This window comes from Bidens hawaiensis, unplaced genomic scaffold (assembly GCF_021521415.1).
Source record: "Bidens hawaiensis isolate Kalapana, Puna unplaced genomic scaffold, B.hawaiensis_p1.1 tig00016505_1, whole genome shotgun sequence".
Taxonomy (NCBI): domain Eukaryota; kingdom Viridiplantae; phylum Streptophyta; class Magnoliopsida; order Asterales; family Asteraceae; genus Bidens; species Bidens hawaiensis.
The window spans coordinates 73,233-97,257 of record NW_027492516.1 but is presented as its reverse complement, the minus strand read 5'-3'; the positions used below and the strand labels follow the sequence as shown (position 1 = coordinate 97,257).

Below are 24,025 nucleotides of genomic sequence, written 5' to 3'. Positions count from 1 at the left end.
GGATGTTCCCGTGGTGGCTACCTCATCTTCCTTTGGCCTCCCACCCACTACATTCCACCTATCGGCTCCGAAGATTGTATCTTTGCCACCTCCAACTCTTACTCCATCGGAGGTCGTCGCAAGATTTATTGAGTCGACATTTGTTGCTACTGCAGGGTTGTCGGTTACGCTACCACCTGCGGTTACGTTTACACCTACTTCTGAGGTCCCGGTTACATTGGAAATCCCTCCTCAGTACACTCAAGATATATCACATCTGAGGTTTGATTTCGATGCAACCTTATCCGACTCGGAAAGAATAGCAGCGCTTGAAAGGGTCGTGGCAGAACAATCAAGGGTGAATCTTATCCAGACCCATGCTATTCAGCACCTCGTTGCAAAGAATCAGATACAGTCGTCCCTGCTGATAGAACATGGCAAAATCGTTGATGCTTTGAAGGAGTTCTTGGCATCTCAGGGGGAGACGAGCTGTAAGGGCGATGAGCTGAGGACTAAGAAGCGAAATGATCGAGACGATGATCCCAATGCATCGAAAGGTGCAGGTGGAGAGTTGCCAAGAACTGAACAAGCTCTTGGGACTTCCACAGCTCAGGGGGAGTCAACGAGTGCAGCTGGCGGTTCAGGGGGTGATGAGGTGGTGGTCGTGGATGTTGAGGAGATGGATGATGAATTTATAGGTGATGACGATGTGTTACCGGTTGAAGAGATAGAGAAGATTGGTGCTGAGATTGTTATTGATAGTGAGATTGAAGAGGGAGAGATTGTAGAGGAAAACGTTGAGGACGAGATTCCGGAAGTTGATAAGTCAGATATAGGTCAAGATATGGGAAGCGATGAGACGGAATGGGAAGAGCAACCAATATGGAAAGAAGGCTACGCTCAGTGGTTCGTAAAAACTAAGAAACCGGCGGTCCCTACTATGTTCAAGAAAAGTTACAACATTAGAGGTTATGCTGAATCGAGAAAGGGGATTATATGCTGGTTATATGATGAGCAGTTGAGGCTCTTTGTGATTAAAAGGTATGATGGGGTTCAGTACTTCAAGAGGCTGTTGAGATCGTTGAATACGTTGCCTGAATGTGAAGTGAAGGACTTAGCCAAGTTGGGGTTGATAAACAGGAGTGATGATAACATGGCTAGGGTCATTGGAAAGATTGTTTGGAAGGAAAGTATAAAGGAGAAAAAGTTCGAGCTGTTGAAACCACAGAAAGGAAAACTTGTTGAAGATAAAGATAGAGGGATGAGAGCAGATGGCAAGCCTTGGATGATTATGAAGTATAAGCCGATCCGGTGTTTAAAAGAAGTGCCGATGAAACAAATGCCCAAGGATGTGCTCAAAGATCTGAAGTGGTGGTACGTTGATTGTGAAACAGCTGAGGCAGTAATGGAGGATGAAGATGAACAAGAGCTGATGAGAGTATATGATCCAATGCATCTAGTGAACTTGTCTCAAGCTGATCTGCAGGTGCTGAATGAGAAGAAGATATTTTATATTCCTGCTTGGAAAGACGAAGCGAAGAAATATCAAAGAGTTGTTTCGGTATGTGTACGAGAAGGAGTTCATGCTTGAAGACGAAAGATCCAAGATTGTTCAAGATTACAAGACACGTGTTTGAAGATAAAGATATGAAGCTACTGCCAAGGGGGAGTCTGTTGGTGCATGATGTCAGTAGTTCAGTATATAGTGTCTGTAATCGAGTTAGTTGGATTTGTATTTTGTTTTAAGCGAAGTTAACTCACAAGTTCGCTGATATAGGCGAACTTGTGAACCAAGCGAAGTTAGTGACAACTTCGCCTAAACATGTTAGGCGAAGTTGTCGTGCTTTATAAGTGTTTAGGTTACGACTTAGAATAGAATAGATAGAATCAAGTATTGTACGAGTTTACGAGTTTGTGTAATCAGTGATTGATATCACGTGTTTCCAGTTGCAATACAACGAGTCTTTGTTTATTGTAACGTGTGTTTGATCGTGTTAACGTATATCGTCTTCTACGCTCGTAACGTCTTACGTAGGGATTCCGCACCTACGTAGAACGAGATATTCCGTGTAGATCCGGCTGGGAACCTACAACAATAAATCAATTAAAGTCTTTGAACAATAAAACAATTAGAGTCTTATTATTATTGATGATGATAATCATAACAGGGAAAGAGGTGAGTAAAGCACCGAAAATACAGAGGTTGGTGACACCATTGACCTTGCAAAGGAAGAGAGGAAGAATTGCAGAGAAGAAGAAGAGAATTGCCAAGGCTAAATCTGAGGCTGCTGAGTATCAGAAGCTTCTTGCAACACGGTTGAAGGAGCAACGAGAGAGGCGGAGTGAAGGTTTGGCTAAGAAGAGGTCCCGACTTTCTGCTGCATCTAAACCGTCCATTGCAGCTTAATAATTTTAATATTTGAAATTTTTGAACGATTCATGCTATGTGTTTTGTTTATTTTAGTGTTGGGACGGTTTCTGAGATTTGTAGTTGAAATTTTTTAAGGATCATTGTTTAAACCGGGCTTTGCACCACTTTTCTCTGCTGTTGTTTATGTATTGTTGGGATTTGACAAAAATGCTCCAACTTATGTGATTTGCCAGTTTAACCAAGTTTAAGTCATAATTAGGCTTTTTAACTAAGTGGTCCAATTAATACATCCTAGACTTGTAAAAAAGTTGGTTTCTATTGGTATGAGTCATAGGTTTGATTTTTGTAATCATAAATTAACGTTTTAAATGTTGAATAGCGTGTTTATTTAGAATAAGATCGGCACTGAACTGATTCTGTACTAAAAAATAAAATTGGTACAGAGACCATTAAAAGTACTGAAAAACACCAAAACCGAGCGGTACTGATACCTTGGTATTGAAACAAGTAAAACAGGTGCCGGTAACAATTGGTCAGTACCAATTTTGTACTGTGATGGTACAATATTGATACTTGGTGTAAAATTAAAAATTGCTTAACGTCGATGAGTTGCAAGAAGTTTCTCATGTTTACCAAGATGTAACAGGCAGTTTCTCATGTTTACCATCTTATAGTTTTTGCGAGTAGAAGGTATTAATATTGTAGATTATATGTGAAAATAGCCGTCTCACAGTTTCTTGCTGCTCGTCGTTATACAAATTTTCATGCTGTGAGAACAATCATAAACACGTAGTTTTATGGCGAGATTTATTGTGGTTCTCTGCCTTTGCTAAAGGAATCTGTTCAATTGTTGTTAATCTGGTATTTACAGTTCAAAATTTTGTAACAAAATAACGTTTGATAACAAAATAACATTTGGTGCTTCTAAAACGAATCAATCAACTTATATAGAATGTGTGATGTCAAAAGACGGTATCCTCTCTTGCGAGATGTCACGTAAACATCCAATGACATCAACCAATGTTATGATTTGCTTTTAACGATTAGTCTGTGTACATTTCCCATTATCTCTTAAAAGTATAACATTCATCTATATATGACTTAGTGACCTACACACATAAATATAGCAATACATTGGCATTTTGGTTTAATGTTGCAAGAAAATTATACAAACACAAACTGTGAAAAATGATAAAACCTTATCTTATTTTTGCCATTAAACGAAGCTAAAAGTAGTTATTCAGATCGCCCCACACAGCTTCCTCAACCTCCTCCCATGAGTTCACTGTTCTCAGTTCCTTTGACATACCGAAAATCGCTCCCAATATGTTTTCTTCATGTATGATACAGTAGCACCTATTCATCCATAAATCAACCGTAAACATTATTATTGTATCAACAACAAAAAAACAAATTTCAATCAGTAACTCACATAGTTAAATATGATATTCGCCTAACTTTGCAACCATCGTCAAACGAACATCTTTTCCCAAAAGGAAGTTTGTAGCTTTCTAGAAGCTCCTTCAGTAGCTTCACGTCTCCGCGAAAGATATCTAGATGGATCGGAATCAAATCCAATATCGGATCACCTAAAATGTCAAAATGATTGATAAAATTCAGTTTAGCTCATTTTCATCAAAGTTTTAAAAGTGTTGATATTATAATATTACCGAGAGACATGTTGCTGAAATCATAAACGTAGCTAGGACGCCACGACTCTTTAATTTGCTCCAAGTGAACATTATCATCCATAATATCTGTGTGTACCCATGAGCAACAATTTTGCACTTCAAACTTCCCATTTTCATCCTAAAACACAAACCGGAAAAAATCATAAATTTTTTAATAAGGTAGCGATTTTTTTATAATATCATTTTTTATTAACTAACCTTAAATAGACTATGCAATTCTAAAAAGTCTTTCGGAAGATACTCGTTCACCTTTTCAATCAGTTTGCTTGGAATCGGATAACCCCTACAAAAATTAACCAGAAATTTAAATTTTCACCCATATCATTTAAAATACAGTTTTGTGCGTGTAATTTGCCTATTTATCCTCTGGGATAGAGGTCCTGTTGGCCTACATCCCACCCTCCCCAAACCCTGCTAATAGCTTTGCTATTCGCGGGATCCTACTAGGTATGGTTGTTTTTTGTGCGTGTAATTGACTTACCATTTATTCAAGCGACTGGTTACATCCTTCTTTTTCTGATTTAGTATTGTGAAGAAAACTTTTGACTCTGCTGGGAGATTAATATTTTGGATTAGATTATCCATAGAACCGTTGCTGTAGGTCTCGTGGGCCTCATGGCCCATCTTCAGTTTCTTCTCCATGTGCAGATATGACAAATCATTCAGAGGAGTAACAGGTAAAACATGAAGGTCATTTAACTGCTTCCCTAAAAAGGAGGCTAAATTGGTGATTTCCTCCCATGGTAGCACATCTCTTCTGCAAATTCAGTGACTTAAATATTAATTCTGAATTTTAGACACTCCTGTTTATGACCTACTTACTTATTAACGGGCCAGGGTCAAACAAATTTATCAAAAAACACACTAAAAAGGAAACAAGTCAAAACAGTTCAAAAACATTTATTCAAAAAAGACGGTTGGTAACATAATCTTTGATTTATGTATAATATTTAATAAGCCAACTATCCCTTTAAAAAAAATTACGTTTTACAACAAAAATGTTTCAGGTCAAATTCTACAAAAAAAGACCCATTTTGCCACATTTATTTAGGAATTAGGGATGTGCATAGGTTGGTTTTGAGCTCAAACTGAACTAAAAACCGAAAATTTAGTTTTTAAGTTTTTTGAACCGTACAGTTTCGGTTATTTTTGGTTTTCGGCTTGGGTTCGGTTCGGTTCGGTTTTCTCATTTGGGCTTGAAAAGTTTGGGTTTGAAAAAAATGGCTCAAAATAATGAATTTGCGCCAAAATCTATTTGTTAATAAATGATAATTGATTATTATACATCTGAACTAAAATATTCGTTTTTTGCGAAAACATAAAACCAAACATTCGGTTGCACATCTCTTGAATTTCACGGTTCTAACGAAAAAATGAATGAAGGTTTACTTACAGGTCAGCAAATATTTTTCCTCTGCATCTTTTTGTTATAACGTAAGGCCAAATGTTCGAGCGTCCACCACAACTAACCAATTCCTCTAACGTCATACCAGCTCTTTTATACTCAAATAGCTTTTTACTCCAGATGCCAAACGGGTACTCAGTGTCAGGAATAATATCATCAATTGTACTATGTTTTGTAATTACAGCAGGTACACCTTTACCATCCCATGGTATCATTTTATACGATCCGTCTTCAAGGAAAACAATCCCACTTGCTAAAATATTAGGAACATGGTTTTTCAAACCAGATTCTGACCTCTGCATTATACTGTAGAACTCAAGCTGTAGGGATGCAAACCATATTCCATAAGAGTTTGCTCAATTCATCAAACATAAGAATTTATTCACATTATTAAACATACCTCTGTTCCTAATGCATGGAGACTAGCTTGCAAACCGTCCTCCACAAAGATTTTGACCACATTGTCACCAACAAGATAAACCTGTTGGAAGTGTGAATATTATGATCTTAAAATATTATTTTTTTGGTAAACATTTCACCAAACCATGGTTAAACATAGTCCAATTTCTGTTTTTCTTTTTCTTTTTTCCTTTAAACTCATGGGATCCCACGTTCCCACCATTAACTTGCTAACCTATAGGACCAGTTAAAACACAACTAGCGTTGAACAGATGACCTTTAAGGGGTTTAAAGAGAGAAAACCAGTGGAAGCTAACTCAAATCCAACCACCCCCTTGACAGTTTCCAATTTCTATTTTGGGTAACACGCCTTTTTATTAGTCACTAAATGGCTCAAACTTCCAAAATCTTGATAAAAAGCTTCAAACTTTTAAGAAAATTCTGATTTCAGTAATGTTGATCGCGTTTACTTGTGACATGGTTCAGGCATGGCACACGGAAACGAGTTTAACTTAAAATTTTACCCAAAATAAGATCTTTACTTAAAGTTGGAGAACTTTGTGAGTGAAAACAAATTGGGTTGCTCAGAAACAGAAGTTGGATCAAAACTGCTTACACGTTTATGCATTTAACTAAAGAACAGAAAGCAACATAAAAAAAATTATAATCACTTACAGGATTGCTACCCGTACCAACTGGAAACTTTTCCTCATCTGCAGGCAAAGAGATATTATGGAAGGAACATAATTCTTCCATGCACCTGGACCATTTATTGGTATTCAGTGCAATACAAGCTCCCTGAAATTTAACCACAACATTAAAAAATAAAAGAATAAAATATTCAAAGTAATTAAAAAACTAATACAATAACGAAAAGGAATACCTTCCAAATTAGGTCTCTTAATCCAGGTTTCCCAATCCAAAGCTTCCATAACCAATCTCTCAATTCTCTCTGTCCAATACAATTACTTGTGCTCCATAACGAGTTATAATGATCTAGATCTTTGTCCAAAAACATTTTCAAGAAATTTATGTCATAGGAAAACTCTAAAGCAGACCCGTTTTTAGCAAAGCTTAAATCATCCATATGTTCATCAATTTTGACTTTCTTCTTCTTTCTAGTCAGTTCTGAGGAGTTCAAATTGTCTTGTTCCATGACTAATTTCCCGTGTTCTTCAAGCGCAAGCAGCCCAGCTCGACAAACTCCCTTATGTTGATAACCAGGAGCCATATCCAAACATACAAATTCAAAATTATTTGAATTTACGTAATTCTGAGTGACAGCAATAGTTGTCTCCAGGTTTAGAACACAATGCCACCATCCAGTTGGAACATAAATAGTCTCACCAGGTAGCTGCGTACATTCTATTGGCTTATCTTCATCAGCAAGAAGTGGGTAGAAATCCAACCACCACTAAAACACAAACAAAATATTAAAAAAAATTCAAAATTATTACATAATTGACAATGGCGTGTGCATGAAACCAGAAAAACCAAACCATAACTGAAAACCAGAAAAACCAATTGGTAACTGAAAACTAGACATAACTAAACCCAAACCAAAACCGACGGTTTGGCTTTATGTTTTCGTAAAAACTGAATTTTCTGTTCAGTTTTGCATGTAAATTAAACCGAAAAACGGAACTAAAAAAAAAAACCAAAATAACTCAACCTGAACCAAAACCAAAACCAACGGTTTGGTTTTATGTTTTCGTAAAAATTTAATTTTTGTGCGGTTTCAGTTTTGTAAGTAATTAAAGCCGAAAAAACTGAGAGCCGATCCGCAACCAAAAAAACTAAAATAACCAAACCCAAACCAAAACCGATGGTTTGATTTTATGTTTTCTTAAAAACCAAACTTTCAGTTCAGTTTTACATGTAATTAAAACCGAACCAAACCGAATGCATGGATTTTCATTTTTAAGTTCTAAGTTTAAGTAATTTATAGGAATCTAATAAATAGTATAACCCAAAAACTTTAGTCTAAACATATAATAATCAATTAAATTAGTAATTAACAAAAACATTTAGGCCAAAATGCATTATTTCGGGCCTTTTCAGCCCAACGATTTCAAGCTCATATGGTAAAACCGAAAAAACCAAAACTGAACGGTTTAAAAAATCAAAAACCGAATTTGGTTCAGTTTGAGGCCAAAACCGACCCCTGATTGATATAAGCATTTGTAAACAATGTTTATTACCTGCAATGAAGATGGAGTTTCAATGTCAACATCACCATCTTCATCATTCACATGTACCGTCACACCTAAAGGGACTCTTCCAGGAGGATATAGAGCCCACCTAATTGTATAACAGTAACATAAATATCATTAAAGATATTTCATGAGTTAAATTTTGATAAAAAAACTATAGGGTTAACTTCAAATACATCCCTACAAACTTATAAAATATCATATATATCCATACCAAGTTCTAAATATCATATATAGAGTCTAAACTAATCAAAATATCATATATATCCATTTTAACATACTTCATAAAAACAATTTACAATATGATCATTTTACCGATAGTTTTCCATAAACCTTTAAAACCTTATTTTCCCATTTTGGCTAGAAAAAAAAATTAAGTTCTAAAAAAACCAAGGTACAATAGTCATATTTTATATATTTTTTAATAAAAATGCTAAAATGGATATACATGATAAATTGGTTATTTTAAAAGAATATATATGATCTTTAAAAATTAGTTTGACTATATATGATATTTAGAATTTGGCTTGAAATTTGAATATATATGATATTTGTCAAGTTCTGTAGGGGCATATTTAGAATTCTCTGAAACTTAAGAATCATTTACCGTTTACGACCACATAAAAGAGTATTCCAAGCACTCGTAAGAGCCGGATCAACATGCCAGGATGCACCGGATCTCTCGGGCCCAATAATAAGCCATCTAAAAGGCGGTCTTTGATCTCTTTCTAACACATCAAAATAGTCATCTGGGAATAAATGAGGTACACTGTAATCTTTTAATAGATCTGGTGCTGTTTCCCCAAACTGCAGTTATTAGTTATTAAATCTTAATTTCATTGCTCATAATTTATAAACCAGTTATAGAAAGTGGGAATAATATGGACATTATTGAACCTTATCATCAAAAATGTAGAGAGGATCCTCATCATGTTGTTGTTGCATGTAGGAGACGTAATCTTTAAGTTTCATGGATATTTTGTTTGCACCACTTTGAGAGATTCTGAACGGTTTTTCACCGTATTTGATTAATAACTGTTCGGGAGTCCACGTCTTCTTTGCCTCCCAATTATCAGCTAATCCCGAAACTAAAACCTGCATGAATCATGTTCGTGTTCAATTGTTAAGAAAATAAACATGTCCGCGCTCATTAATAGTATAAACGAACGGTTCATAAACAAAGCATGCCCGTGTTTGTTCATTTAACTTTAACTGAACAAACACAAACGATCAAACGAATGAGTTTTACCTGTGTGTGCCCGTTCGTTAAGTAAATGTGCATGTTTGTGTTTGTTTATGCTTGTTCGTTAATAGTATAAATGAACGGTTCATGAACAACATAACTGAACATCAATCTACTAGACCTAAAAAAACTATAAAGCATCACTAAATTGTATTGGGTGATATCTTAGTTTCTTAAACTACACTAAATTATAATGGGCCTAGAAGTTTAGTGAGATATATAAACGAACTCAAATAAACAAACGTTCACGCACGTGTTATGTGTTCATTTACTATATAAACGAACTTTCAGCCGAACGGTACACTGAAAATTCTGTTCATTTACAGGCCTAATAATTGAAAAACTAGCATATAAACACTAAAACTTAAAACTAAAATAGTATATAAAGTTAATGGCATACGGGTTTTTGTGCATCATATTGCTGATTAAACTCTTCTAGTGAAAGGTTTGTTTTTCTTTCCACATTTCCTTGATCAAAAACAAATCCATCCAACTGCGTATAGCACCGATAAAATCGTTTGTATAGAAATAACGAGTTGAATCCTGTAAATGAAAGTATGAAAACTATGATTAGTATCCTTTAGTGTAGAATGAAAAACTATGATTATAATCATTATCATTACCATCAAAGTGCAGTGGTTTTTTGCAGGGATCGTCATCACATTTATTCAGAATTTGCAGTCTGTAGTAACATGAGGAAAAACATTATACTTAAAAAACTACATATAATTTGAACTATAAAAACGTAAACCCGAAATGCGAAATGTACCCGTGCAGCGTTGTCTTCTTCCAGGATCCTTTGTATTGAAGCTCACGGTTTTCTTTATTCAAGCATAAATTCATCCACAGAGGCTCTTCATTGCATAGGATATACATCACACTGCGCACCATAAACCAAATTTAGAAGACATCCAAACAATGTAGATTTAACCTACCAATCAGATTCTTGTTCTCAATTTTATCGAAGATTTAACCTAGAACTCTAATCGAATTCACATAAACGATGATCTCTCAAAAAATCCCTAAACTAGTTAAACTTTATAAAAATATTTAACCTAGAATTCAAATTGAACTCATATGAATGATGAAATCCCCAAATTACTAAAACTTCGCAATAATATTTAACCTAGAATTCTAATTGAACTCGTATGACTGATGATTTCTCAAAAAATCCCCAAATTAGTTAAGCATCATAACAATACTAAACCTAAAATCCTAATTGAATTCATATGAATAATGATATCTCAAAAAATTCCTAAATTAGTTAAACTTCATAAAAATATTTAATCTAGAATCCTAATTGAACTAATATAACTCATTATCTCTCGAAAACAATCTCCAAATTAGTTAAACATCACATAATTTCTTCTTGTTTCTACACTAAATATTATTGAAATTGAAAACTGGACAATGAATAGGATAAGTATACACAACCTGCTAGCGCAAGCAAGACGAGCAACATCAGGAGGAGTAAGCAAATTCAGTATCGAACACACGATTTCATCCGAGAGAACATTGAAATGACCTAGACCATCGGGCCTCCGGTCTCTAGCAACAATTTGATCCATTGATCGACTCGTTTTGAATTATTAGGGTTTAATTTGTGCGTTAAGTGATATGTATGTATATTATTGCAGAGAGGAAGAATATGTGCGACCTAATTGTGCGTAATGTTTAGGCAATTTAATTTAATTTAACTTAACGGTGGCGCGTGTTTATATTTTCTTTTTCTTAACCGCGTGCAGCGGAGGATCGGATTCCCGTTGGCGTCATAGTGAAGACGTGACGTGGTTAACGTTTTAATATGGTCCATTAAGTTTGGTGGTTGTTCCAATTGGTGTTTTTTAACTTTTATCCATATTGTTAAGTGTACTTGAGGTTAGTCCTAGTACACATAAACGCTAGCGAGAGGGCGCCAAACACCATTACAGAGGCGGCGACAAAGGGTGAGGGCAGCAAGGCGGTGACAGGCATGAGGTGAGATGTGTAGGGTTAGGCTCATTTCTAACCAATCAATTTACATTTTCATAATTCTAATCTTTTATTTATATATATATATAAAAAGTTGATTGAATAATCCATGTATTGTTAGTTAAATCAGTATGCGTTTTTTATGAAAAAGTAACGAGAGTCTCCAGCTCTACATGACAATGACATGGCAGGACGTTATTCATGTTTTAGTTAAATCACTACAATTAGTCTTATTGGTATCAAGATATGTATATGGTTGAGTGTTCTGGGTGTTTTGGGAGACAAACATATAGATCTAGAAGTAGGATTAGTAGGTTTGTAAGGTTACAAATCTTAGAAAAAGAAAAAGGATTACACCTTGTGTTTAACGTCATCCAATTTAGATACCGTTTGTGTTACATATAAGCAAATCGTAATATAATAAAGTAGTAAAGAAAATAACTACATCACAAAGCTCTCTTGGTCATCCGGTTCCAACAATTTTTTTATCTTGTGATGGTCACCTATTAGAAATGTTTGCCTAAGCAGAGTTACACGAGTGTTAAATGTGTGTGCAACACATAAAAAACAACTATCTTATCGTGACAATGAACCGAGCTTTTTAGAGCTCGGGCTTCTCAATTAAACTCATTTAGTTATCGAGATCGGTTTCAAGCGTTGTATGAGAAGCTTGTTTTGGCTCATCCAGCCTCGTGTATTTTAAAGTTTTTACCCCATTTTGACTTCCATGTACATTACACAGTGGAGCTCGAGCCAAGATTTGGCTCGTTCAAGGTACTACACGAGGTCGTCTTTCTCAAAGTATATAAAAATAATTTAAAAACATATATGAAGTAATTATTAATAAATAATAAAGTTATATTGGTTTTTAATGGTCCCAACTATTGTCTTTTGGTCACTGCTGGTCCTAACTAATGAATTGGTTACTAATGGTCCCAACTTTTAAAGTATTTGTTCTTAATGGTCTGCGGCTAACAGAATCCTAACGCCGTTAGTTTCAGGTCGTCAGGAAAACATTTTTGGCCGGAAAATTCAAATTCATTGCTGGAAAACACCACCTGAACACCGGAACCACTGCCAATTGACTCACCGCTAACCAACTACCACCACTTGAGCACCATCAACCGATTCTGAAGATGGTTCTAAGGTTTCCGGCGACCTCAATAATTGGGGCTTTTACAAGAAAAAGATTCATAAAGGTCCGATACGAAGTTACCAAGATGTTTGGGACGAAAATGTTGAGTTTTTGGGAAAAAAAATTGAGTTTTCCAGCCAAAAACGTTTTTCCGGCGACCTGAAACTAATGACATTAGGATTCTGTTAATCGCGGACCGTTAGGAACAAATACTTTAAAAGTTGGGACCATTAATAGCCAATTCATTAGTTGAGACCAGTAGTGACAAAACTCAATAGTTGAGATCATTAAAAACCAATATACCAATAATAAATGAGTCGAGCCCAAGCTTCAACCAACAACTCACCAGCCGAGCTAAAGCTTTAGAGTAGAAAAGCTCAAAACAAAGCTCGGCTCAACTCGTTGTACTATCTTCGATTTCTCATGCATACATAATCATCATTGGTTATTGTCTTCTAGGAGGATTCAAGGTCCTAAGTAAGTGCTTGGTTGTGATCATTTTGATGCAAATAAATTTAAATCTATTGCTTGTGAATGTTTCTGATAGGCATTGCATTGAACCGTGCATGTTATAGTATCATCATCATCTCACGGATCTAAGCGTTGCAGAGTGGAGAGGTCCTCTGTCCAACCCTGCTCTGCTGATGCAGACGTTTTGATGCAGCACCCACGGCTACAGTTTCGCCGAAATAGCCCAGAATTCAAGCGACTTCTATTGCTACACACAAGACAGCTTGAAACTTCATTATTTATAATTAAGAAATAGTTTTATAGTAAAAAAAAAAAAACGGGTCATGGGTCTCATTAAACCCGGATAACCCTTAAATAGATTATAATATCGCATTTATTTGTGAAACTCTTTCATCATTAAACCCTAATTTAATTTCTCTATATGGATTTAGTTACATTAGCGATTATTTTTTTAAGTTTAAATTAAAGAAAACATTTCACAAAACAATATGCAAATTACAACAAATGAACATAAACGAACAAATATAAAACATTAAGTAGATGATTCATCCAATGTTTCATCCAAAAATAAACATAAACGAACTTAACCAAACACAAATGGATCTAAATTACTTACCGGGTTTAATGTCAAATTCAATAACATTGTATTGTAAACATGAGATAACAATAAATCCACACGCGACAACATAAATAACATGTATAAATTCGATCTTTATTAATAAATGAGGGTCTGAATTAAATGGATCGGGTAACCGAATTCAGATACACATACAGATATGACGAATGTCACATAATGCCGCCTCATTTTCAAGCCAGAAAAAACTCTGCATGTTACTCTTGATTTTCAATGTCTGCAAGTCAATTACAGCATCCCTTCAGTCAAAGGATTCAAATACAAATATAAATATGACGAATGTCACATAATGTCGCCTCATTTTCAAGCCAGAAAAACTCCGTATGCTACTCTTGATTTTCAATGTCAGCAAGTCAAATGCAGCATCCCTTCAGTCAAAGGATTCAAAGGATTTAAATACATTTACAAATATGTCGAATGTCACATAATGCCGCCTCATTTTCAAGCCAGAAAAACTCATTATGTTACTCTTGAGTTTCGATGCATGCAAGTCAAATAAAGCAACGGCATTATGAGACAGTATGTCGTTGTTTAAGCGTGTCGTCTGCTGCCTTCTTCTTTGATAACTTGTAAGCGACTATAAAGTAGAACAGAGTTTAGACATGATAAAATAATTGTTGGATAATATTTAAATGGTAAAGATTCATGGTCTTTTTATAGACTTCAAAACAAATGGATAACTAACATAGCTAACGTTAATTGAAGCGATAAAGAAGTTTCCTGGATTACGATAAAATTTTTCATCTTTTTAACATGTTGACTAATTAACCTATACCAAATAATATGATAATGTACAAAGAAATTAAGGTATCACGCAACAAATTATTGAAGGAAATGGTAAACATAGTCCAAAGTGAACCATATTATGGTTACTTTTGATAATCTATGTAAACATATAGTTTACAGTAACCATAAGTTGGTTAAGGAGCACTCATTTTTCAGACAAAAATAACAACAATAATAACCATTCAACATATGTTCCTTGTTACCCGTATCCATAAGAGTAATAAGTTCAAAGCTTTACCATTTGGTATGTCTTTCAAAGCACTGAAGCAGTACAACATCCCTTTTCATCAGTTTCCTGAACACCACCTTTTAAATATGAAATCAAAATTAGTCATTAGCGTTAACACTAATAAAGGATAAATACAATAACAAGTTTAAAACTTTACCGTTTGGGATGTCTTTTAGAGGCGTACCTCCCTGCATGACATTATAACAACAATACATAAATTAGTCGAAAGGGATAAAAATAAGAGAAAATAATGTTTTCAAATTGTAATTTCATTATCCAAATTTCATCAACTACAAACAAATCTATCATAATTGTCTAGTACAAACAAAAAGGTTTATGAAGTGCGCTTGGAAAATCCTTATAATAAGCACGGTTCATCGGATCGGATGATGGATTATTCGGTTTGGAATTTTTAGATTTGAAAATTCTATGGCCCTATCCAAAATCTGGTTCAAATTAGATATATTCCCATATGATCCGAGTCCATCCAAGTTCAATTCAAATCGGATTCGGATATACCGAATAATGTTAAGCTGAATAACTTTTTTTTTTCTAATTTTTGGTTCCTAACATTTTACTAGTTTATAATCACGATAAAAATACAAACCGAAAAAAAAAATTGGTCTTGAACACAAATTCAAAGTCAAAACTTCAAAAATAGTCTAAAAAACATCATAATTTTATTGAAATCTTGATTCGTGAATTAGGATAAAAGTGTGAAAACGATGGTAAGGGGTTAGGGGCTTACTTGTACTTGTAGGGCCACTGGTGAACTTGTTATGTGTTTATCGGGTTAAACGAATATCCGAATACTAAGAATAATTTGAAGTTTTAAAATTTTCATATTTGAATAACTAATTCGGATTTGGATCGATCCAATCCGAATAAGAATTCATATCGGTGAATAAGAATTCGGATTTGGATTTCGTTTTGTTAAAACATCCCTAATAATAATAGGTAGCAAAACTTTATAGACAAACAAATTGAGTAGAGACAAATAATCAACACCAACAAGTGACGTTATGCCACATATTAAGAGGGAGTTACATTAAGATATCAGGGTTGTAAAAGTTAACTTTACCATATGCCTTAAATTGCGTCTGAATCCTATGAACAATCAACATGTTATTAAAGCTTAGGTGTTCATCATTACCCTGCGTCATGAAACCGATAACAAGTAAGATTGCTATATTCTTGAAAAAATCAAAAGCTTACAATAAAATCAAAACGGATTTCTCTCGCAATAATAACTCCAAACAAGATAGAAAAGGTACAAGTAATGAAACAATAGCTAAAGATTAATGCTTACGCTGAGTTGATGTTTCTTGTCCTCTAACATTTTCAATGAATTTTTACCACTTAGGGTTGTAGACGACGGCGGCTATGGTGCTATTGAAATTAAAAGGGACAACTAGGTTTATGATTTTGCGTAGAGTGTGATGTGATATATAACAGTTTTTATTGTGGGCCGCTAAAGAAAATTTGGTATGTTTTTGGGCCTACTTGGCCAGCCCACACCAAAATAAATGCTAAAATATACGAAAAGTTAATAAGCACAACGGAGGGGTTCGAACCAACATTAAGAGGGCCACAACAGGGTATACTTCCAACAAACAACAACATAATTAATCAGATACTCAAGTTACATAATGATATCCCATTACATATATATTTTCTAAATGTGGCACCAAAACTTTTGACATCAAGGCCGTTACTTACCTTCATATACACATGTAATTCTGTGTGGATATGTGATTTTTTCATCTATGTATCGACAACAAATAATAGAACCTACAAAAACGGATGTATGTATGTATGCATGCATGCATGTATGTATTTGTGGACAAAGCTCTTACTTACTTTCATATAAAATAAAAAATTATATTAGGCTTCACATATACATGTAATTTGTATGTATGTATGTATGTATGTATGCATGCATCTATGGGTTTCGACACTGAAATTTGAATTTTTCATGTTTATTTTGATACTTTACTATTAATGAAATTACTATAACTAATTGAAATTACTATAACTAATTATATATCAATAATAAAGGGGAAAGTGAATATGAGGCTGTTAAGCACCCAACCTTACACGTGAAACCCTCAAAAGTACGTAGTTTTAATTAAAATTTTTACTAAAAACTAATTTTCTTCTTGTTTCCTTTCCACTAATTTAGCAACTATTGATTACATCCTTAATACACCATTGTCGATCATCCAAACACGTCCCAGACTTGCGGTCAAGATGTTTTTCACTGCAACAAGAAATAGTGCAGGCTTCTAGAGAACACAATAGACGTACATACAGAGACTAAACACTATTTAATTTTGTTTATGGTGATTTCTAAGAACTGTAAGTTAAAGCATTTAAGTTCTTATCTTGAGCAATAACAGAAGATATTTCATCTCCAAAAGTACTTGCATCAAAATACTAGTTATGATACATTCTCAAATTAAAGAACAATAAACTTGCATCAAACCCAATTGTCATTTGTCATTTTCCCCTAAATCAAGAATCCTGACCAATTAATAAGTCACTAGGAAATTCAAGGTATGTAGTCTAAAATGAATTTATTTAATTTCTAATTCATAGATAGAAAATTACGGATATGATAATCGGAACGAGAAGTAGTATGAACTTATGTTTTGTTTGAAATATGAGTAATTCATGATCGAGGATGATGAATTATGAAATAGGGAGGACCGGATGTGATCAAGATTTGCTAAATTAGTGGAGAATAAATTAACAAACACAAAAAGATCAAAAATCAGTTTTTATTAGAAATTTCAATCAAAACTACGTAGTTTTAAGGGTTTCACATGTAAAGTTGGGTGCTTAACAGCCTTATAAAATATATACCAATAATATCAAGAGATATTATTGGTTAATAATTACTTCACAATTAGACACATAAACAGGTCTTGATATAGCAAATTAATTTGTATTCATTAAACCACTCTGGTTAGTAACAAGAGTTGACAGTTTTGTAACCAAACAGCAACTTCGATTACACAAGACAAGACCAATTTATTTTAATAACTATGGATAAATTTTATTAATTTCCTCATCTAGCTAGGAAACTAATAAAAGATGGTCTGGTCTTCAAGGCCACATTGGTCTACCAGCTCGAGTCTTCATGTCTGTGTAGCAGGAGCCACACATATCTTTGTTTCCGTAGTGACTGGGTGGAACACAGTTGCATCGGTTGCAGCACTTGAAGCAGTCATGGATACATTTGCCTTGGCTATAGCGTGGCTGACACCACAACTCACATGATGAGAAGCAATCTATATACATACAACCACAAAATTAATTATCAAAATGATTAATTAAACAGAATTGATCTTGAAAGTTATGAAATATTTAATTACTAGAAGTAATATGTTAACTAATTACCTGCTAGTGGGGTTGGAGATGGAGTGATTGGTGGTGGATAAGCAGGTGGTGGTGGTTTAAGAATGGGTGTTGGTGGGCTAGCTGGTGGTGGAGTTGTGGGGGTGCAATTAGGTGGTGTGGGTGGAGCAATGGGTGGTGGATAAGAGATGGGAGGCTGTGGAAATGGAGGATTAACAGGTGGCGGAGCCGACGGTGGTGTTATATGATAAGGTGTGGGTGTGATTGGGGTTTTACAACCAGGTGTTGGAGTCGGTGTGGATGCTGGGGGACTCGTTGGAGTTGGTTTGGGGGTCGGAGGACTTGTTGGAGGTGATGGGGGTGTGCATGGTGTTGTTGGTGCTGGAGGGGGAGTAGATGGACTTGTTGGAGTCGGTGGGGGCGTGGAGGGACATGTTGGTGCCGGTGGGGGTGTGGATGGAATTGTTGGAGCCGGAGGGGGGATTGCTGGTGTCAGTGGTGGTGTAGAGGGACATGCCGGAGCTGGTGAGGGTGGCGGGTGATACGGTGTTGGTGGTGTTGGGCTAGGAGGTGTCGGGGTGCATGATGGCGTAGCCGGAATGGTAGGCAATGGAGCAATGGTGGGTGGTGGTGAAGGGATGGGTATGAGAATATGTGAGGCAATGCTAACATGCATCACATATGTTGCAACCAAGACAAGAACAGCTAAAACAAATGTAGGAGACTTCATGGCAAGTGAAGATGTGAATTCACTTGATGGTGAATGAGTTAAGGTAATTCTGATGTGTATATATAACAAGAGGGGAAGGGTAGATTGCACTTACGATATTGTTATAATCGGTAAATCTTAAAAAAAGTTAACTAATGCCGTGTTTTTTTTAATTTTATGTTAAAGATTAATAAATTATATACTTATTCAACATTAATACGAAACATTTTTGAGTTCTTATAAGTATAGAGTTCTTATAATGACTGTATTTTAATTTGAATATGAAAAGACATCCTTAATAATTGTTAATGCAGTTTTAAATATAATTTCTAATTGCGTGTTAAGTCAGTGTACGTTAGTAGTCCCGAGCATAAGACTAAGCTAGAAATATAGATAGAATCTCAAAGTCTGAGTTTCGAGAACCACTCTTTGACGATCAAGTTAATCACATACATATATGATTGTAGAGCAATGGTCTATGTATAAAATGCATGTGTACCTTATATAGTAGTGAGAAGGATAAATAATTGTATATAGTAGTACAAGGGAGACAGTTGAGGATCCAAGTATCCAAGGTTAATAACAAGGCCAAAGGGTAATACCTCTACAATTATTAACCAAAATAAAAGAAAAAAGATTTATCTATATATTGATAGAGAGACACAGCACATGGTTTTTGCAAATTAATTGCATGCACAATATGCATGTAGCATACCAGAGTATCTCAATTTATATTATTTCTACCGGAGTATGGGAATATGGACAAATAGAAAGCAATCTCCCATAGTAATCATCATATATCACATTTAAGGTTACATAAGCATTTGAAATGTTGGTGGGTCAAAGAATTGAAGGACTAATTCGTGTTACAATATATTTGTTGAAATCTTTTATATTACAATTAATAATGAAGAAGTTGATGAAAATACTACTGCTTCTTTAGATCAAAATTAAGAAACATAATTTTTTTTTCCTGTCAAAGTTCTACATGACAAGAACTAATCATAACTTTCCATTTAGATGAATGATAAGTAAAGCAAGAAAATTTCTTATCAATCTAATATAAAAAGGTTGCTATTTGACAAAGCCATTGAAGTGTCATGTCAAACCTCATAATCTTAACGGGACAAATTGTATTGTTCAGTAATTAAATTTGCTATAACTGTTGAGAAATGATGTTATTAGTTCGCACATTTTCTATAATGTTTGAATCTTAATAGAAGATATTCGTTTATTTTGTTTTCTTGTAATTATTGTAGTTATATCTTATATAAGTCTAAATAAGGGTTGATACCATGAAAAAAATTATAACGATTTTCGTTAATTTTTTGTTTATGGTATTAACACCGAGAGTCTACTTACATAGTGATTCTCTTATCTAGTCATCGACACCCTCTATTTTCATCGTCTACGTTGCTCCTTTCTTACCCACTTTTATTGTTACCGACCTTTTCATGTCTAGTTGTCGTTTTCTTCTTTATGTTAAGAAGTTGTTTATGTGACCTTCGTCTGTTGTCCTCGACTAGCACTAGACGTGAGGGCCGCAGGCTTAGTTCGGGTGTGTTAAAGAGAGGCTGGAACACCCATTCAAAAAAGAACCATTTGATATTCTAACATGCCCAAATTCTTTTACCGAGAAACCAAAAAATGCTTAAATTCATACCCTTCCTAGTCCTCTAGTAGTTAATGAAGTATGGCTTCTCTTGCTTATACTTTTTGACTTATGTACAAGTTATAAAAGTAAGATGTTTTTGGGCAAACAAGCGTGCAGAGTTTAGGTTTAATTATTATTAGTTAAAGAAAATTGTTCTCTGAATCTCTCAAAGACATCAAGCTTGTATGTATGTATGTATGTAGGCCAAGGATCATTTTAAGGAATAATAATGTGATTGTTAGAAAGGAGATACTCAAGGAAACCGTTATCTCTATATTAACTTAACCACGTCTCGTCAACTATGTTTTATATCGATCAAAAGATATAAATGGAGCTTATTGTATTTGATTCCGCTTTTGTATAAAAATGTGTTTCGATTTCTAAAATATGTCGAAGAACCATTCCGATGTATTCATTACACCGCATTAAAACCAATGTTTTAAATACCTTTTTAACTCGTACCGGATTCGGCAAAAAATGATACAACCAGTCGAATCGACTTGTACAGGTGGACAGTCACAATGTTATTATGCACGATGATTCGCATGGAATGACCGATATTCCAGATCCACCAGTTCAAGTTCAACTAGAGGTGCACAAATCGGTTTTTTTTAAAAAACCGGTTCGGTTATTAACCGAACCGGTTTTTTTTTGTCCGGAAAAAAACCGGTTCGGTTAATAACCGGACCGGTTAATAACCGGTTTTTGTATGTCAAAACCCTAACCAGTCTAACCGGTTAGGACCGGTTTAGAAACCGGTTAGAACCGGTTAATAAACCGGTTTTTTTATTAACCGGTTTTTTAATAACCGGTTTTTAGGTTAACCGGTTTTTTTTTTTTTTTTTTTTTTTGGGGGTTTAGGGTTTAGGGTTTAGTTTGGAAGACCGAAGCCATTCTTTGCTTTCGTTGTTAGGGTTCTTTGCTTGGAAGATTAAAAACACATAACTTTCATTTATAGTTTTTATATTAAAAATACAAACATTAAATCGTTATCGCATATTCGTAACTCAAAAATACAAACATTAAAGAATGCTTAGACACGATTACATGAACAACTTGCTGTTTCTTACTCATTATTTGCCTCCATGTTTGCTGTTTCTTTAACTAATTTTCTTCGCTACCCGATCCCGAGCTATTCCTTAGGTAATCGTCGTACGCGGCTTCTTCATCGGTCATTGGTTGAGTGTGTCCTTGATTGACCTCGTCTTCATACAAGCCCGCCTCATACTCCATTTCCCCCTCGAGTGAGCGTTGATGTTGTGCCCTATCTAAAGAGTCCAAGTAATCCTTGTAGCAAATCGACATCTCTACAGCTGGTGGAGTGAGTCGAGTCCTCCTAATCGATATAACCCTGCCAGAAACAGAAAAAGCAGACTCCGAAGCTACCGTGGAAGCTTGGACCGTTAGTAAATCTTTGGCCATGGCGGCGAGGATCGGAAACTCATCCTCCTTACCTCTCCACCAAGCCAGCAAATCAAGACTTCTAAATTCATCCGGAGTCTTGTGTTTCACAAAGTTGGTACCACCATACCTTCCAAGTTCACTGCTTGGGGTGTTTACCTTTTGACGTTTACCGGCGTCTTCCCAAATCATGTAGTACATCCCCATTTCAAGGTCGGTTTGGGATTGGGATTGGGCAACAGCTCTTAACGAGTCATGAATTTGGGAAGACGACCCGTATTTTGTAAGGTAAACATCATACATGTTTGACAAGGTGGTGTTGAAAGCATTCTTTAAAGTTTGGCTATAATAGGGGGTTTGATCGTCGTTTAACTCTAGCTCATCACAAATTTTTTCTATTAAAGCTTCAACACCACCAACATTGATGCAAGGGTTTAACGCAGCAACACATGTCAAAACAGCGGGTAGTTCTTGAAAATATTTTCTAAATTTTTCTTTCATTTTTACACCCATATCAAAATAAGGTGCACCCCTACAATGAAGTTCACTCAACTTTGTGCACATGACAGCAATTTTTGGTAAAGCAATGGGGCTTGTTGGATAGTAAACCCCGGATAAACTAGTTGTGCAAGATTTAAAAATTTGAAGGACCTCCGTAACGATCTCAATCAATAACCAGTTTCTAGGATCGTACGGTGCACATTTACCCCTACTTGACAAAATTTGATGAAACGCAATTAATGATTCTTTTTGTTGGATGGCTTTCTCAAACATATCACAAGTCGAGTTCCATCTTGTTGGACAATCCCAATTTGGCCCCAACCATTGACAATTAGCTTCTACACAAAATTTTTTGTATCTTGAAAATGTTTTATTGTTGCTGAAAACATCTCGTAACATTCTTTTAAAATTGTTTCTTTGCGTTTCGATCACGTTTAACCCATCTTGCACGGCCAAGTTGATAATATGTGCAATGCATCGGCTATGAAAAAACGTTCCATCACAAATAGGTTTATACTTTAATTTTAAATGGCCAACCGCGGCCGTATTGTTGGACGCGTTATTAAACGAAATTGAAAAGATTTTATGTTCAATCTTGTATTGTCGAATGACTTTATCCAAGAGTTTAAAAATATTTCTACCCGTGTGCGGGTAATCAAACAATTGAAACGCAACGGTTCGTTTCATCATTTGCCACGACTCGGGGTCAACCCAATGAGCCGTCACACAAATGTATGAGTCGGGCGAACCATTAGATACCGACCACACATCCGTTGTTAAGTTTACACCAGTTTGTAAGTTTGAAAAGTATGAAATTAGTTCGGATTTAGCGTTTTTCCATGCTTTAAGACAATCTCTTCTAAGGGTCGAACGACTTACGTGTTGGTAGCGTGGTTGAGCATACTTTTGCATCATCTCCGTGAATTGAGGGTTGTCGAAGTGGTTGAAAGGAAGTGTTTGTTGAATCACAAAGTTTGAAAACTTTTGACGTACCGCTTCAAGGTCGTACGTAAACACCGTTCCTTGATTCGTCATCTCCGGCTGCGAACTACTTCCCGATTCGTCCTTCAAGGCCTTGCAAAAGGGCCTTTGTACATGCGCTTTTAAAGTGGAGTTTGCATCTTTGCCATAAAACTTCAAACAATGTTTGCATCGAGCTTTTTGGCTACCGTTAGACATTTCGCATAGGTCGAAATGTTGCCAAACATCTTGGTTTCGTTCGTGGGGATGACCCGAACGACCGTTTCTCCCGTGTTCGAGGCACCCATGTTGACGGATGAAGCAGCACTTTGGGAGGCCATGATAATCGACTACGAAATAAGAGCGTATGGAGTGGTAATGTGGTATAATTGAGCGTGAGATAACAAAATAATCGCGTATGAAATAAACGTTTAGAGTGTTTGGAGTTGTATAATCGAGTGTGATCTAACCAATACCCAACCTAAACTATATATAGATGTTTGTGGGGGTAAAATGGTAAAAAAAAAAAAAAACGGTCAAAAAAAAAACGGCTATATAGCCGTTATACAACGGTCTAAACCGGTTTTTAACCGGTTAACCGGTTATAAAGAAACCGGTTAACCGGTTTTTTTCCAACGGTAAAAAACCGGTTTTTTTATAAACCGGTTTATAAAAACCGGTTATTAAAAAAAAACCGGTTTTTTCATTAACCGGTTTTGGATCTAAAAGTTGTAACCGAAGTACAAACCGCCGGTTTGTAAACCGGTCAAACCGGTTTTTAAAAAACCGGTTTCCGGTTTAAACCGGCAAACCGGTTCCCGAACCGGTTTTTTTGACCACCTCTAAGTTCAACCCACACCTTTCAGTTCCCCACAGGCTTCACCTGAGTCACAACATCACCAGGAGCCACCAT

At 35.5% G+C, this 24,025-nt stretch overlaps 1 protein-coding gene across 1 annotated transcript; it reads right to left on the bottom strand.

The window, feature by feature from the left end:
* Positions 1 to 3,572: 3,572 nt before the first annotated feature.
* On the bottom strand, positions 3,573 to 10,876 carry LOC143551649 (lysine-specific demethylase JMJ21-like). Its single transcript, XM_077042041.1, has 16 exons — positions 10,736 to 10,876; positions 10,071 to 10,181; positions 9,925 to 9,983; positions 9,702 to 9,844; positions 8,956 to 9,153; positions 8,666 to 8,865; positions 8,047 to 8,146; positions 6,729 to 7,259; positions 6,521 to 6,643; positions 5,847 to 5,927; positions 5,435 to 5,766; positions 4,523 to 4,798; positions 4,240 to 4,324; positions 4,021 to 4,159; positions 3,783 to 3,939; positions 3,573 to 3,706 (listed from the first exon to the last, which is right to left on the bottom strand). Exons 1-16 carry the CDS (start codon positions 10,867 to 10,869, stop codon positions 3,577 to 3,579), a joined length of 2,799 nt encoding a protein of 932 aa, XP_076898156.1. The 5' UTR covers positions 10,870 to 10,876; the 3' UTR covers positions 3,573 to 3,576.
* Between the last annotated feature and the right edge of the window lie 13,149 nt (positions 10,877 to 24,025).

Excerpts from the sequence above, each read along its gene's own strand:
- LOC143551649 (XM_077042041.1), bottom strand. The coding sequence starts at position 10,869 with ATGGATCAAATTGTTGCTAGAGACCGGAGGCCCGATGGTCTAGGTCAT. Across the intron at positions 10,182-10,735 it reads CGTCTTGCTTGCGCTAGCAG|TGTGATGTATATCCTATGCA; the intron begins GTTGTGTATACT and ends TATGGTGCGCAG. Across the intron at positions 3,707-3,782 it reads CGAATATCATATTTAACTAT|GTGCTACTGTATCATACATG; the intron begins GTGAGTTACTGA and ends ATGGATGAATAG.